The sequence below is a fragment of the Aethalodelphis obliquidens genome, unplaced genomic scaffold, assembly GCF_003676395.1.
Source record: "Aethalodelphis obliquidens isolate GAN/ISIS:26980383/991018 unplaced genomic scaffold, ASM367639v1 scaffold38, whole genome shotgun sequence".
NCBI lineage: Eukaryota > Metazoa > Chordata > Mammalia > Artiodactyla > Delphinidae > Aethalodelphis > Aethalodelphis obliquidens.
Window position 1 is genome coordinate 12,665,280 of NW_020837982.1, and position 17,310 is coordinate 12,682,589.

Sequence of the window (17,310 nt, forward strand, 5' to 3'; positions counted from 1 at the left end):
CTGCAGGTCCCCACGGTGACCCTTTCCACCTTGCCTGCATTTCACACCGGTCCTCGTCTGCAAGAGACTTGCCACTGTAGCTGAATATATAGAGAGTCTTGAAGATTTGCAGGGAAGCATAATTTACACCTTCTGCTGCTTCTCCGAGGAATCCTCTCCCCAAGACTAATAATACAGCAGACCTGGCACCTACAGTAACGAAGCACCCCAACCAACCCCTGGCACTCAATTCCAAAACAAACGAGACTGGCACTCGCGCTGGCATCTCCCAGAGCCATGCTGACGGGCAAAGAGGAATGCTGGCGTTCAGCGGACCATGATACTGGGCTTTTTAAACTGTCTCCCCACAGAGCGCTAGGGTTTCCTGGAGGCATCCCCGGAGTCACCTGAACAGGATGGTGATCAAGGTCCCCCCCCCCCCCCCCCCCCCCCCACGCCCCCCGGAGGGCGTGTGGAGCCAGGAAGGCAGCACTTGTGTCAGACCCCCCCCAGGAGCTATAGCACCAGTGACCCCGGGTCGGGGTGATTTGGAGACTTCAGGCCAGCTCTCTTCCCCCTGCCCCCATTCACGCCTCATCCAAGCCATCTTCTTGGGCCGGGGACATAGTCAAGAGCAAAGGGCAAGAGGCTCAGGCCAGAGGTGACTCCACAACCCCCCGGGGTGGCCGATGATGCTTTGGCCAAGCTATTCGCCACACATGCCCCACTGGCAGGCCTCCCCCCTGCCAAAGGTGCTCGGCACGGCTCCCCTGGGGACTCTGCCCAGGTGAGGAAGAGAGCCGGCTACGCTTCTACTCTGGCCATCTCCTCCTGGGGGTAGCAGAGGAAGCCCATCTGAAACCCTCCACACCCGCGGCATCTCCGCAGCCACGCCCACCGCAGGGCTCCTTAAGGGCACACACGGAGCAGGTCTCGTCCCACCACCGTCCGTAGGAACCCCCCCAAACCCCAGCTCGCTGTCTCTCTGATCCCAGATTCCCAATCCACGTGCCTCAGTCGTCCGGCCTGAGTAGCAAGAAGAATCCTTTAAAAGATCCACACCAATATTTTTTTTTTTTCCTGAAGACCAGACTGTCTCCTCTTTTCACAAGAGAGTTGAAAACAGGAGACCCTCCCTGCGCTCTCCTCTGGGTGGGCTGTCGTGAGCCCAGAGAGATGACTTCTCCTCTGTGCCCTTGTTGGTGGGTGGGGGGGGGGGGCAGGGGGGACGGACAAGGACGAGCAGAAAGCCCTACAAGTGCCACCACGAACAGTCAGATTCTAGGGCCGGAGCATAGGGGAACAGGGGCACAGGCAGAGTTTCCCGCTACTGTGCTCCCCTCCTGCCCCCAAAGAACCTACAACAGCCATGCTCAGAAATTCGGCAGCTGGCGGGCTGAAAGAAGGAATCAAGGGCCCCACGGCCACATCACAAACACATCAACTTGAAAATATCCGTGGGTGCCGTGACCCCACCTCACTCTGAGCAGTACCCTACCCACAAGGCCTCAGGATGCAATCTTCTGCAGAAAAATCCGCCTTTACAGGCGGGTTTATCTGCCACAAGCTCTAAGATAAAATTCCCCTCAATTACTGACCTGCAGCTAAGATTCTAATCTTGGTCACACCCAGGCAGGTTTATCACACTCATGGAGGGTCTGGATGGGAGGAGATTCAGACAACTGTGACATTTCAGAAAAAGGAATTTCTGGCTTAAGTCTGTGGTCGAAATACACCACGACAAAGCCGTGGGTCCATCCACAGTAGGGCCGTGACTTCCACTGGCAAACACACCTTCAGTGATGATGCAAAACCTGACCGAAAGGGACTTACTTGGAAGAACCAAGATGGAAACTGACGTGAGGTGACAAGAGCCAGAGAGACAAAGTCTCTACCAGAAATGGTGACCAAGAGGTCTGGACTGACGATCAGGGGAAACAGGTTTTTTTTTACTAAGAAAATAATGGCAAGGACGCTGAGTAATGGGTGGCCACCAGCATATCCAGAACCTTGACACCAGGCTCCCTGCAGAGCATTTACAACAAAGGACACAATTCTAACTTTCACAACGACTCTCTGATATGGGTCTTAAAGATATGGAAACTGAGGTCCAAGGTCAGGTAAGCAAGGGGGCCCAAAGTCTCACACAGCCAGCACCCAAACCCAGGTCAGCTCAGCTCTGAACACCATTACACCAGACTGTCCACAAACTGAGGACAGTCCCACTGGAGGATTCCAGGATTGTTGCAGAAAAATGGGGTCATCCTGGAACATGAGACAGGCCCCAGGGTGTATGGGGTTGTTAGTTTTTATGGGCTGGGTAATTTCATATGCTAATGAGCGGGAGGAATATTCTATCTTGGAGAAGGGATGGGGATTTCCAGGAATTGGGGCACCGCCCACTTTTGGCCTCAAACTGCCATGGTGCCAGTGGGCGTGTCCTTAACATGTAATATTACAATGAGTGCATAATGAGGCTCGAGGTCTAAGCACCGGAAGTCAATCATCCGCCATCTTGGGCCTAGTAGGTTCTAACCAGTTTCTGTCGTATCCTCAACGGCTGCGTCACTGTTTTAACGGTTGTGCCCTGCCCCCTTCCCTCCTGTTTCAGCCTCATGGACAAGATGACGCTCCTACTTCCCAGCATCACGCATCCGGAGAAATGCTAAAAACAGCTAAAAACACGGCTGGGGAGGGAGGCAGCGGCCAGGTTACAAAGGGCCTTGTAAGCAAAGCTAAGTCATATTATATCATAAAGGCAACCAAAAAGCTAAGGAAAGTCTTCAGCAGGAGCGTTCCGTGGTCAAACTGGCGAGAAAAATCACTGTGGCGTCACTACGGAGAATGGACATCACCAGGGGACCAGAGGAGCAGCCACTGCTGTTAGGGACCACGGCAGTAATCCAGGCAAGAGGAGAGAGGCCAAGTGCAGAACAGTGTAGACCTGAGGGCTCCACCCAGGGGCTGCGGGGGACGCCTGCTTGGCGGCACCAACCACCATCTCCGGTTCCAAGCCCTAGAACACCGGCCCTGTTGTCCTGAGCCCCATAACAACGCTTTCAGAAGAGAATTTCCAGCCAGGCCCTTGAAGCAAACCTTGCCTTTGGCCCAGGACCAGCAAAGATGAAAAGGAATGTCGAAGTCCTTCAGCAACCTCCTGCATGTCACCTCTCCCGACAAACAGCCTTTTTCTCATTATAAGAGCCTCTTCGGGGTGTGTCCGGGCAGCCGGACGCCCATCTGACCCAGGTAAGAAGCAATTAAGACTAATTAGCCCAGCCTGAGCAGTGGCAACCATCATGCAGCAGTTCCTGAAACACCCCCAGAGGTGCTCTCCAGTTGTGCTACTCAAAGTGTGGGCCCAAACCAGCAGCATCTCCTTGTCAGACCTTCTGAGAAATGCAGGCTCTCAGGCCTCACCCCAGACCCTCAGAATCCAAATCTGCATTTAGTAAGATGCTCAGGTGATCTGTACCCATGGGTCAGAAAGCCTTTTTTTATTTTTTTTAATTTTCTTGGCTGTGCCGCACGGCATGTGGGATCTTTAGTTCCCCAACCAGGGACAGAACCCATGCCCCTTGCACTGGAAGCGCGGAGTCTTAACCACTGGACGGCCAGGGAAGTCCAGAAAGCCTTGACCACGGCGCTGCAACCAGGCAGCCTTGTGCTTGATCTCAGAGGGGCCCAGGGAAAGAGGTTTCTCTCACCCAGCAGCACCCCATCCATGGAAGCCCAGTTAACGAGCGGCTCTCAGCATTCAACTTGGCATGATCCCTAGAACATGTGGGATGTAAACTCCACTAACAGAGTGTATACGAGATGCCAGCTACCCTCACAGGAACCCTAGGAAACTTAGGAAGATTCTGCAACTCGCCCAGGCAGCAGGGGCTGAGGCAGGATTTGAACCCAGAGCTGCCAGACTCTTGCCCTGAGCTCTGCGGCCCACATGGGGGGTTGGTTCTGCCCCCGTCTCTGAACACGGTCAGAACAGTGCACACCAGTGGTAGCCGCAGGGCTCACGTTCCAGCCCACAAACCAAACCACACAGTGCATCTAGCATCCCTTTGGAACCAATAAACCGCCTTGAGATGCGGTGGCCACACCCCCACTGCATGTTTCTCCTAACACAGTCGGTATCTGGCAAGACCACCCCGGGCTCCCTCTCTGCCATCAAGTTCGTACTTCAGTCAAGACCCTGGGCCTACTACCATGCCCATGTCACTCACCACTCAGCCCGCAACCTCTCTTCCTCATCTGGCCATGGTAAAACGTGCCTGAGCCCCACCTCCACCCCGTAACTGTGATCAAGGGACCCCTCTGGGCAAACTGGAACACCAGCTACCACCCTCCCCCATCCTACCTTTTTACCATCTCCATACCTCTCTTCTCGGATGAAACAGGCTCCAAGTGAGGTCTAATTCCAAAACCTGTGTTCCTTCCCTGACCCTGCGTAGCCTCACATAATCCGTGAAGGAAAAAGAAAGTAAACTAAATCCAATCTAATTCCAGAATTTAATCATGACTTGCAAACTTTAAAACCCCTTAGGGTAACTCAAATGCTTTCCCACTCAAATTGTGGCTCAGAGGCCAGCAGTATCAGCATCACCTGGGAGCTAGGTAGACAATGCAGTCTCAGGCCCCACCCCAGAGCCAGTGAATCCAAATCTGCATTTTAACAAGAACCCTATGTGATTTGCATGCACCTTAATACGTGAGAAGTGCTGTCCTTAATGTCCTACATGGTAATGTTGTACAGGTAGATTCTATGCGCCCACACCAAGCGGGAGGCCCCAGGCATCCAGGACCTTCTTTACAATACGAAAATATTAGACTGACTACCAGATTAGTAGATTTTGTGTGAAGTATGTCCTTGATTATCCAAAACTCAACAGAGTTTTATTTTTCACTCCAAACACCACAAAGGCTTGTAGCTATTTATCAATAAAACACTTGCTAAATGAGAACAGTGGCCTCCAACTTCCTATTTCTATTTCTACATTATATTGTGAATCAAAAACAAATGACACTCTTCCATGAACCACTGCTAAAATAAGGAGCCTCTGTTATGATTAAATTAGGACAAGGACTCATTTCTGTAGAATTTTTGAAATATCATCTCTAAAGAGTTTTTACAACTTAATTTGGTTTTTTTGTTGACTAATCCGGGAGTTCCCTGTGCATCTGAGGAGTGAATGAGAAGGGTGGAGGAATGAATGCATTTGAGAAAGAACAATGGATGCAGAATGTCTGGAAGGGCTTTCATTCCAACAGAACAAGTGTGAAACTGAAGTCTCTTAGAGAAATCACCTGCCAGAGTCACCTGGAGGGGCTGGCGCATCCCCGAGGCACACTCCAGAGAAGACCTTGGCTCCAGGTCTCGACTTATCCCCTGAGACTTGCTGAGAGCCTGGCAGACACAGTAGGTGCTCAACTATAAATATTTGTTTTTGTTGAACCAAACATTGACAGATGTATTTACCGCAAAGAAAAAAAAAATCACAGGAAGTCTGGGATCAGGCCAAGTATCACTGGTGTGCCCAGCATCATGCTAGATGCCGGGAGAGCTTGTGGGAGGGGGAGCTGATTTGAAAGCACAGTAAGCACTCATCCTGGTCTCAGGAGCCATGGGCACCTGCTGAGGCTGAAGTCATCAGACTGCTGCAGAGTCCCAAGCCTCACCCCAGACCTACTGAGCCGGAATCTGCCTCCAACAAGATCCAGAAGCCTTGCTCTAGAGGCATCAAAATCAGCTTGAGAAGCACCCCTCTAGGCATGGCCATAAAATACTGAGATTGAACTGGAACAGGAACGGGGCATCCCCCTGAGTCAGGACACACCTGGTGGTCACCAGAGCTGTCCACATACATTCAGCTCGCTCCTTCTCTCCTTCTGGGCACATGGCAGGATCGCATTTCCCCACCCACTTGAAGTTAGGTGTGGCTGGGCTTTCATCAATGAGAGCTGAGCACAAGTGCCATGTGTCACTTCCGGGAAGACGCTTTAAGAACCATGTGCTGTTGATCAGCAGCAAGATTACAGACAGTGGCTGCGCCCTCTTCTTGGGTCCTGGTCCTGCAGCCCCAAACCAACTGAGATTTGGGGGCTGTTTGTTATGGCAGCATTTCCTAACCCATCCTGACTGACACAGCATGTAAGCCCCCAACACTGCCATCTTCAGAGCATCTCTGTTACTCCCCCATCGAGATCCGCTTAAACGCAACATGACTTGAGGATAGGACCTCTTTTTAAATCCCAAACAGCATTACTTAACTCGATTACCTTCTACACTCTTCAGGCTCCAACCATCATCTTCTTTTCTCCTTTCCCCAGATTTCCCCACATACTAATGCTTTTATCTTACCATACCGTATGCTTTTTGGTAAGCTGCTTTACATCCTTTTCTCAACAAGGTGATAGACAGACAGTCACACATACAGACATACCAGACGTGGCTCCAAATGAATTTTGGCTGTTTCCAAAAAAATCAGATTCACCCCTCGAAAGACAAAGATTTGCTGTTACTAAGGATATCTAAAAGAACGTGGCCCTGGGCCAGGCAAGTATTCCTTCAACCTGTTCTTTGCACAAAAGGATGCATGGGACACAGTCTCTGCTCTTAAAAAGCAATTCATTCTTGGAAACACCATCTCTTTTTGCCTTGTCATAAGGTGAAATCCGAACCATGCTAACTCCATGAAAACACTTAGCATCACTGACAAAAATGTTTTATTCTTAAAATTCTGCTGAGCCCCTTTTGCGTGGCTGGCCTTGTGTGAAGAACAGGTGAATCTTATTTTAACCAGTTCCTCTTGGTAGGCAGGTAGGGTCTGGCCAGTTGAGCTATATTAGAAACAGGCTGCAATGGGTATTCTGAGGCTTACAGCTTACCTACCAGATGCTTTCTGAATCCACATTTCTAGATGTGGAATTGCTGGATCAGAGGGCACGTACGCTGTTAAGGTTTTAAGGTATATTGCCAAATTACACTCCAGGAAGCACACGGCAATTTTCTTACACCCTTGCCAATACTCATTCTTTTTTTATTTTGACACTTTTCATTAAAGCTACCTTTTTAAAAAATGTGCAATACTTTGACTACTAGTGAGACTGAATATGCTGATGACTTTGCATCTTCTACTATAAAGTGTCTATCCAAGTTCATTGCCCATTCTTGTACTGATGTGTTCCTTTTGGGCTTTTAAAAATAACTTGTAAAAGAACTTTCTGCATTAAGGACGTTAAATTTTTCACAATTTTAATTTGCCTTTTACCTCATTTTTTTTTTTAAAGGAAGAGGTCTCTGGTGGCAGAATGGGCGATTCACAGATGAGGACAATACCACAGGGACAGTGCATCACAACTCACCTGCAGAGGTGAGGCCCCCTCGCCCTCCCCAGTCAATCTACCAGCAAGTCCTTTTGACTCAACCCTCAAAATACATTCCAGTTCCATCCACTTCTCTCTCAGCACCTCCACTCCCACCAACCTGCTCCCAGCTTCCTAACTCGTCTGCTTGCTTCCCTCCCTACCCTCTGCAAATCCGTCCTCCACACTACAGCCCAGGTGAGCTTTCCAGAACAAATCAGAGCACGCCAACCTATCAATCAAACCGAAAGCTACCAACCACTAAAAAGGAAGGATAATTAGGGAATGTGACAGAGGTGCTAAATATCTCTATCATATTACAATATATACACGTATCCAATTAACACGTTGTATACCTTAACTTTACACAAGATGGCATGTCAAATGTATTCAATTAAAAGAAGCCACTGGTAGCTTCAAATCAGCCATGGCAGGAGTACTTACACCCCAGAAATTGGCAAACGCGACAAATCAGAACTTCTCTCACTTCACCTCCCACCCTCCATCCGCCAAAGCTGATTGTTAAACATTTACCAACACACCAGTGGAGGCAAAAGAAGCTTCAGTCGGTGTCAGAGAATGACACTCCAATTTTGTCCTCCCAAAACTGCTGAGGAGGAGGAGAGGGAGGGACCCTTCAGACGGGAGACTGTCTCTGGCAACAGTATGGATAGACAGAGACCCACGCGGGGAGCACAGCTCAGCAGATGCCCAAAGGACATCAAGGAACAGCTGGGCCCTTGGAATGATGATTTTGCAGTTCAGCCCCCCAGACCATAAATGCAAACCTGGGGAAAGGCAAGCAGCCTCAAATTATTCGACAGTTCATTTCTTCCGCCACGCAGGATAGCGATTCAAAATACAAGTTCGTAGAGAAAAATCAAGTTGCCCACGTGGGGGTGGGGGAGAGACAGCTATCCAACTTACCTGCCTCCCTGTCACATCCCAACTTCTCTCGTCCTCGCTCCCTGCCCTCTAACCATTCTGGAATATTCTGGTTCTCTCAAATCTATCAGACATACACCGCTCTTCAGGGTTACCTGCATCTGTAGTGCAAATACTCACACCCCCCCCCCCCAGATCCTCACACGGCTGGCTCCTGTGCCTCACGCAGGTCTCTGCTCACACATACCCTCCTTGGGGAAGCCTTCTCTGACAGTTTCTGGGACCCCCTCCCTTCCTGCACCCCACACCCCTAGTTTGTCACAGTACCCTGTTTTCTTGGCCCCATACCACTTTAAAAGTATACATACACACACATATATATATATATATGGTTTTTTTTTTTTTTTTTGCTAGTTTACCATCTCCCCAACTAAAAGGTAAGCGTCTTTTCTATGTCTTATCACTGCTTCACCTCCAGCAGTGCTCACATCCCATCGTCGGCACTCAATTAGGGGTTGTTGAATGAACGATCAACTTTTGAACAGGGACTGGCAAACTACACACAGCCCATAAGCTAAGAATGGCCTATCCATCTTTAAATGGTTGAGAACAGAGCGAAAGAAGAAGGATATTGCATGGCACAAATTCAAACCTCAGTGTCCATAAATAAAGTTTTATCGGAACACAACCACACCCGTCGGTTTGGGGCTCCTCTCTAGCTGTTTCGTGCTCCGCGGGCAGAGCTGAGCCACTGTGACAGAGACCATATGGGCGCTCTCACGGCTTCTCACTGCCTGCGGCGCACTACACATCGCAGTGATGCAGCTGTAACTCGAGTGTGCCTCTTGGCCTGCAGAGCCTAACATGTTTCCTGGCCCTTTACAGAAAAAGTTTGCCAAGGCAGGTGCAGAAGGAGAAGGCTCTGAGAAACGTTTCTCAGGGAGAGCAGACCAGGCTTGCCACCCGAATGAACAGGAGAGAAAAGGTAAGAGGCGGGCAGAGTCAGGTGACGCGGTAGAGAGATGGTGGCGACATGCACAAGGGTTTGGAGGGTGGGGGGAAAAGAGGGTGAAAGGAAGGGAGCGATTAAGAGTTTAGCTTGGACATGTAAGTCCCTGGGGACTGAGTCTGGCGACCAGCTCAAGAACCGAGGGGAATACAGTGAACCGGGAAGTTAACCTAATAAAACAGATCTTTACCAGATGGAAGACAGGAGAGACACTAAATGTGGAGGGAGGAGGTGGGTGAGTCCTCTGAGGAATCTACACGAACCTGGCACAATTCACACACCTGTCGCAACTGAACCCACACAGTGTCACCCATGCTCTGGTCCTCCAAAGGACAAGCCAGGCCGAGCTGCTGGCCACCATTTCTACTTCTCTCCACGGGGCAAACACCACCCAGAAGCCTTGCCGCCGTAGGCAAGAGCGGAATCTACTCATTGTGCAATTAAGGACCAGGGGACCCGTGCTGACATTCTGGTGGAAAGCTTGTCACGTGCCGCCTGCCTGCTGGGAGTGATAAGCGGGCAGCTGGGAGAACACCGTCCCCTGGAGCGGCCCGACAAAAATCCCGACACCTAACCGGTATCCAAGCCTTCCTGGTTTACCAAACCTCTTCTTTCACCGGCCACGTAGGGACCAGCATCCGTCCTCGTAGACGAGGTCGACCAGGCTGTCAGATAAAAGCTGGGCTTTTTCAGGCTGGGAAGAGTACAAGCGGGTCAGCGTCCCATTCATGTTTCCAGCTGGTAATGGACTGCAGGGATTCATGTGGTGGTTAACAGATGTCAGGGATTCCTGCCGACTTGTTGCTAAGGGAACTTTTGTGAAGATGCCCCGAATCCAGAGACTCCAACAAGCCCGGCCGACTGCTTTGAAGTCCTGAGGGGTGGCCAGTTGACCAGACCAGCACAGAGCAGTGCAGAGGGGGGACGCCCCTCCGGATCAGAGGCAGACAGAGTATGGGCCAAAGGGAGAGTTTCACACAGCACAGGAGCCACAAACGCGGGCCACAGCCCCCAAGTCAAAGGGCAGGATGACTTCGTGAAGATGGCAGAAAGCACCGTAATCTTTTCGATCACAGCTACATGCTCTGCAAACCACCAACCCTAATTATGCCTTTTGTGAAAGAGCTGACGACCGCCTTAAAAAATACGGGTGTGAGGAACAAGGTCACGCCCATTTTAGGTAATTTCCACGTAACAGAAAGAAAGGCCCTGTATTAAAATCAATTTGTATAACACATCAAGCATCTACTAGATGTCAGGCAGCTCGGAGGCACCATGTCCATTAACAACCAGCACCAAACAGCCCCACCCTGAAAAAGCTGGGCTGGTCTGTCGGTGGCCCAGGGGACAGACCCAGGCTTCAGGGACAGGAAAATCTAGTTTCAAAATCAGCTGCACCATTTATTGTGTGGCCTTTATAAAGAAATCCCTGGCGACTTTAAAAACAAAAACAAACAACGAACAACAACAAAAACTTGCAAGGATGGCGATGGAGAATTTCCTAGCAGAATGGCCAAATCTGTGCGTTCTACCCATCCCCACCCCAGGCTCTCTCTAGGGTCTGGCCTGGCGCTGCTTCCTCTCTAATGGATCATCTGTCCCAGGGTGTTCTCCCTACCCTTCTGAGGTAGCTAGTCTGCAAAATAGCCTCAATGAACCTTGCCTCGCTGTATACACACCTGTATGCACCTCCCTCCCACACTGTTACTCACTTTACCCGTGGAATGTGGTAGAAGTGGTGCGCCAGTTCTGAGCCTACGCCTTAAGAAGACCTGGCAACTTGCACTTTTGTGTTAAGAAGCCTGAATGTTAAACACTCCAACTGCCCTGCTGAAGAGAAAGGCCATGCAGAAAGGCACCCGAGGACGACACCACGCAGAGAGAAAGGCCAGATGGAAGGCACCAGGCATGTGAGTGAAGACACCATTTTGGAGGTGCCAGCCCAGCTGAGCCTCCAGGACCCCAGCTGCGGCCACCATCTAACTGCAAACGCGTGAGAGACACCAAGATCGACCGGCAGAAGAAGCGCCCGGCTGAGCCCCGTCAACCCACAGAAATGTGTGAGATGATAACAAACGGTTGTTTTGCGGTGGCTTGTTACATAGCAATGGATAAAATACTATCCCTTAATGATCCACAGCACATCTCTCTGCCCCAGCCGCACCTTGTAAACTCCTGCAGCACAATCACCTGAACCCAAAAGGGGAGAACAGAAGGTGAAGGGAAGGAGGTGCAAGGGTGACCCTCTGCAGCTGACTAGTCCAGCTGGCAGTGTCATATTCCGTTAGTACCTCTTGAGTACCTTGCAAGCGACCTTGCAGCCAGATCGTGGATCCTGAGAACAGCACCTCTGTCAAGGAAAGCTCTGTTGTGTATGCATTCCAGTCTTATTACCCTCCAGAATTATTTCCCAAAAGCTCTGGTGGTTTTTGCAGATGCCTGACAGTATCTTCCAGAGCCCTAATTTCTTCTCTTCGTTCGAGGGAAGAGCATCACCTCAGCTCCCCCTAGACCACGTCTCTCTCAGATCCTTGACCTCTTCGTGGCTGAACAGACCCTCAAGAAAGATGTTCCTGGCTGCTTTTATCTAAGGGCCTTGATAACTCCTGGGCAGCTGTGGGTCTTATCTGTTAGGCCTCCTCCCTTCTCTGGGAGGAGCTGGCTCCCCTCCACCTGGCACCCTCTGAAAGGCTGCCCCACTCACTGAATAGCAGGATCCTTGTGGCCAGTCCTTGCCCACCAGGGCTCCCCCCAGCTCTGCTTGGCAGAGGTTTTCCTGGAGGCCGCCCTCTGTAAGCCAAGTACGCTCTGTCCTGTCCCCCCACTTCCTTGGGGTCTTGACCAAAGAGATTTCCCCAGGAACCAGGACCAGAACCTCCACCAAACTGGCCTCTCCGCAGGGGCAGGCCACCAGGGTGGATCTTTGGGCCGTCTCAGTTAGCTCGCAACTCCCCGCCACGGGGTATGCTTCCTGCAAACCAGGGCCTCTCAGTTCCCCTTTTTTCACGTGAACAAGGAGGAAATCCTTGGGGCGTGTGCATTTTGCACACACTGCCCTCAATCTTTAGCACACTCTTGCCAAGATGGGGTTTCCTGACATCACTCTTTCCGCCAGAGAGCAAACGGTGCACTGGGGTGGGGGTTATGCTGGCAGTGCCATTCTCAGCTGTGCACCCACCATCCCACTCCTGCCGCAGGAGTCTGGTGGAGCCCCTCCTGTCTGTACTTGTATCTGCGACAGCTCCCCTGGCCTTCTGAACTCCATGCCCCCAGCAAGCTCAGTGCCAGGCTGCCACTAGCAGAGGCTTCCCAGCTCTAGTAAGTGGGCCCTTCTCTGGCCTCCTGGCTTCTGCACTAACACCTGGCTGGCACTCCTCCAGTGCCATATGCTGGCCAGCCCACCGCCGGCAACCCCCTCAGGAGTTCTGCATTCTCCCCTGACCCAGCCTGTCTCTGGGGAGTCACCCCATTCCAAGGGACCCTACCTGCATCTCCTCCATCCCTCCCCAGCCTCAGCCTTGAGGTCCAGCCTGCTCAGGGAAGAGGTTCCCACAGACAAAAGGGCCTGATCTATGATCCTCCCCGTGGAAGATGCGTCTGCTTTGGCCCTGAAAAGAGTCGCGGGGCTCAGGCCCACTCCTGTCTCCACCTGTGGGAAAACCAGCGGGCTCTGAGCGAAATCAAACTCCAGCCTTCGCAGGAGAGATGCTCCAGGTAGGAAGGAGCAGCTGCCCTCCTTGGAGCCCCAGCGTCCCTGCCTCCCTCAAGGATGTGGTCACTGACAGGTGGACCTTGGGAGCTGCACTGGCCCTTTCCCACAGGGATCCAGACCCTTTCTTCACTTGCCTTCTGGTACAGCTGGGCCAAGGATACTGGGTTTAAAAGAGATACAGGCACAGAGGGTAGCATTCAGCCAGCTGAGCTGCTAACCAGCTACGCAAGCATTACTCCCTGGCCAACTGCCTTCACCTGTCTCACATTCAGTTTGCCTGCCTGTAAAATGGGGATAGTGCATCCCCCTTCCCAGGGCTGTCTGGGGAATTGGTGACACTGTATGGACCATGCCTGGTGCCTAATAGGTGCTTAACAAACGTAAGCCCCTCTAGGGGCACTACTCACACAGATGGGTACTTGTCTGAAAGCACCTTAGGCAACACACATGCCACGAACTGTGACTGACACACCCACAGCTGTCCTAGCTGATCATTCTGCTTGTCCCCTGGGTGGTCTGATTCACGCTCCCTTTGCCCCTGGGAAGAAAAAGCAAAGGCACTTCACTCTTGCTAACACAGCCGACAAACCCACCAGTCTCACCCCCACCCAACACACAGCTGGCTGAGTCCAGCCAGGGACACTCCTCACCAGACATCCAACAGCCAAATTTCCACATCAGTGTTTCCTGGAAAAGCGTGGCCACCAGAGGACTCTACGACAGGAGTCTCTGCCAGGGCTGCTGGGCTAGAAACAAGGAGGCTCCGGGTCTTCGTAAGAAGCAATTCACTTGCTTTCTTCCACACCTGAATCTCAGGAAGGGAACTACGAAAACTGAGGAACACCTGAACCTCTCCTAGGCAGCCAGGCTCTCAAATGACAGAACCACGAAGGTGCCCGAATACACTCAGCTGACAGCCCAGGAAGGCTCCTTCCAGCCTCAACTTGGTCAAATGCTACTAACCCATGTAGGAGGGATTTTGTTCTCTGGACCTGAAACAAACATCACGTACCTCTAAGAGGCCAGGCTCTATTTTGATAAGTTTCCACAGGATATTTCTCAGGCAAACTCACCCATAACCGTTTCACCTCTATCTAGCTTTCTTTCTGTCTTTTTTGAGCTGCACAGAGCATTTTCAGTCAAAATTTGCTACTTTGTTCTTTGTGAAGTAGGTGGAGGGGGAGGGTAAATTATTAATCAGTTTAGTCTCTGTGATTTGGACAGTTTTGCCAGAATACTTCCGGCTACTCACAGCCTTCACAACAATCTTGGGGTCGGGCAGCCTTCACTAAAGGGGACACCCTGTAAAAGCCCAGCCCGCACGCCACCAAAGGACTTGGGGAACTTAGAATCCCACTCAGGCTATGACCATGAGCTCGGCGACGAGAGGACATCGAGGCCTCCCAACTGTCACCCAGACGATAAACAGCCAGCCGACTTGGCTCAGCAGGTCCTGTGAAGCCCGGGGCCAGGCCAGAACACCAGGACAGGCCACTTTTCAGGCTCTGAACCCTGGCCTCGGGGAGCTGGGCCAGGGGACGGGGCGCTGGCCGGGGGCTGCAGCACCCCTGGATCAAGCCTGCTGACGGGGCTCGGGCTGGTGGCTAGCCAGGCTCAGCTGACCAGTAAGTGGGCGGCCCGGAGGCGGCCAGGCAGCCGACCCGCCGCAGGACGACCGTCCACGGGTCGGCAGGCTCGGGGCTCCGGGGCCCAAGCGGTGCCACTTTCCCCAGCCCCATCCTCCGTGCGTCTTCCCTGGACCGCCGGACGCCGCAACCCTTCTGCGGCCCCGGCCACCGCCGGAACGCGCCCGCCAGCTCCCGAACTCACACTGGCAACAAGTTCTCGCTTCCTCAGGGCGGCCTCGATGTACTCGGGAGGCCCGGCACGGGGAGCGCGCGCAGGGCGAGCCCCGCGCTGCCCACGCCCGGAGAGGCGCCCGCCGCCTCCGCCACCCCCAGGAGCGCGCGGCTCTGGGTCGGGCGCGCATCGGCGGCCCACGGGGCGCCCCTCGGGCAGGGGCGGCTCCGGCCTCCCGGGCGCGGGCAACAGGTATGCGAGCGCGCCGGTCTCCCAGCCCCGGCCCTCGCCCCTTACCTCCAGCAACTGCACGTAGCTCGCCGGGAACCAGCCGCGGAGCCCGTCCTCCTTCTCGCCTTCCCACCAGCCGCCGTCCGGGACCTGCAGCAGCGTGATGAGCTCGCCCGCGGCAAAGCGCAGCCCCTGGCCGTGCCGCTCCCCGGAGAAGGGGTACAGGGTCCGGCAGCGGGCGCCGGACATGGCCTTGGCGCCCGGGCTCACAGCGCAGCCTGCATCCCTGCCGAGCCCCGCAGTCTGGGCAGCGGTTCCGCGGGGTCCCAGGCGCCCGGCGCTCCGGGCTCCCGCGCTCTGAGCGCGCGCCGTCTCGGGGGTGCGCGGGGGTCCCCGGCTAGGCGGGGGACGCGCGCCCCGCGCAGGGAAGCTGAGACTTGCTGGCTTCGGAGCGAGCGGCAACGCCCCCGGGCCGGGCGGCTCGCGGCTCCCAGCTCGGGCCGGGGGGGGCGGGGCTCAGGGGGAGGAGACCCAGGCGCCGCGGGCTCCGGAGACAACTTCCCGGGGACGCGGAACGCGGGCGGCCGCCGCGAGGGCCGGCCAGAGCCGGGGCCGCCCTGGCGCGCGGAAATGCGCAGCTCCCCGCGGAGGTGGGACCTGGAGCATCCCCCTCGGCCCCGCTCCGCGGCGAGGGAGTGGCGGCGGACGTGGAGAAGGGGCTGGCGGCCGGGTAGCCTGCCGGGGGCTCTCTCGGCGCGAGGGGGCGGGACTGGGCGGGGGCTGGACCGGGGCGGCCACGCCCTCTGAGGGCCGGGCGCTCCCTAGCCGAGCGGGCGGGTCACTGGGGAGGGGTCTCCCAGCTCACACTCGCACCACCGAAAGCCGCGGGGGTAGAAACACCACTCTCTACGCGTTTTGTAGGCCTCGTGGCCGGTGGTGGGCGGGCGCCTCCTCTGGGGTGCCTGTGAGAGAATGTGTTTGTGGCCGTCACTAGGGGTTGAACCTGGGGTTGAACTTGACTCACCGGAAATTGGACAATGGGTGAGAGACAGATCTGAAGCCGGGCGCCTGAGCCGGGAAGCCAGGTGGCAGCGGGTTACACCGGAGGGACCGAGCGGCGAGGCGACGGAGTCGGAATCCGAGTTGGCAGAATTGGACGGAGATCACTACGGATAAAAGGAGAAGAGGAGAAGGTGAGAAGAGCAGGCCCCGTCGCTTGTGCGTGCAAAGGGGAGGCTGGCCCAGGGTACCAGCTCTCCTGAAATCGAGATGGGCCAGGCTGAGGAGTCTACACTCGTTTACTCAGTCAACAGACATTAGTGGGAGGCTGCCACGTTCCACGCAATGTGCCAGGTACCTACAAAATTCATTTGGGACAAGCTCCTGCTCTGCTGGTACCAGTGGACCTGGGTGCTGAAGGAAGCTGACCTTGAACTGATGGCCTAGAAGTAAAAGAAAGCTTTCTTTGTTCACCTACTCTACAGGAAAATTTAAATTCCATTTCCTACACTGTAAATAGCCGAACCCTTTCATCTCTCTGTATACTCCTAATTGCCTGCCCTTACATCCTGCTCAGTAACCTTCCATGGCTCCCTATTACCTTTTACATTAAACTTAGACTTCTCAGCCTGTGCATTTCAGGCCCTCCTCAATACCTCCCCCACCCTCATCTCTTACTGTGCTTCCATAGATACCCTTTACAAAACCAGCCCAGCTGGGCTACGAGAGCCTTAAGAGCTCTTTCCACACTTTGAATCAGTGGTTCTCATTAGAGTCACCTGAGTAATGTTAAATGCTCATGCCCAGGCCCACCCTAGCTTTGAGAATCACCGTTGAGCCAAATTCTGCCTTTACGCCATCTGCCCTAGCAGCCTCAGCCTGGCCTCTGGCCATGGGCAAGTTGACAAACGCAGATCGTTTATCATATTCCATCAATTGCAAATTCACAAACCCTTGCTTGTCTACAATCATGGGGAAACAAACTCTTGACCACGGTCACCACTAAGAGTCCCTTAAAGCAGAGCTGCAAAATTTGATACAGAAAACAGTCACTAAAAGTAACTGACCAGGGCTTCCCTGGTGGTGCAGTGGTTAAGAATCCACCTGCCAATGCAGGGGACACGGGTTCAAGCCCTAGTCTGGGAAGATTCCACATGCCACGGAGCAACTAAGCCCATGCGCCACAACTACTGAGCCTGCGCTCTGGAGCCCGCGATCTACAACTACTGAGGTTGCGTGCCACAACTACTGAAGCCCGCACGCCTAGAGCCCGTGCTCCGCAACAAGAGAAGCCACCTCAATGAGAAACCCTCGCACCGCAACGGAAGCT

At 53.6% G+C, this 17,310-nt stretch overlaps 1 protein-coding gene and 1 long non-coding RNA gene across 5 annotated transcripts in view; both read right to left on the reverse strand.

The window, feature by feature from the left end:
- The window catches only part of GAS7 (growth arrest specific 7), a 194,442-nt gene extending 178,737 nt beyond the window's left edge, over positions 1-15,705 (reverse strand). Inside the window, exon 1 of one of the 4 annotated variants that reach the window (XR_003438035.1) lies at positions 15,048-15,705. Coding sequence is in view for 2 of the 4 variants with exons in the window: in XM_027131059.1 (XP_026986860.1) it covers positions 15,048-15,230 (183 nt within the window). In the remaining 2 variants the exon portion in view is untranslated. The remainder of the gene's footprint in view (positions 1-15,047) is intronic. The other 3 variants (XR_003438036.1, XM_027131059.1, XM_027131060.1) reach the window with 3 other exon arrangements.
- On the reverse strand, positions 7,255-14,525 carry LOC113633078 (uncharacterized). Its single transcript, XR_003438050.1, has 2 exons — positions 13,601-14,525; positions 7,255-13,488 (listed from the first exon to the last, which is right to left on the reverse strand). It is a non-coding gene; the product is annotated as an uncharacterized LOC113633078 (long non-coding RNA).
- Positions 15,706-17,310: the final 1,605 nt, after the last annotated feature.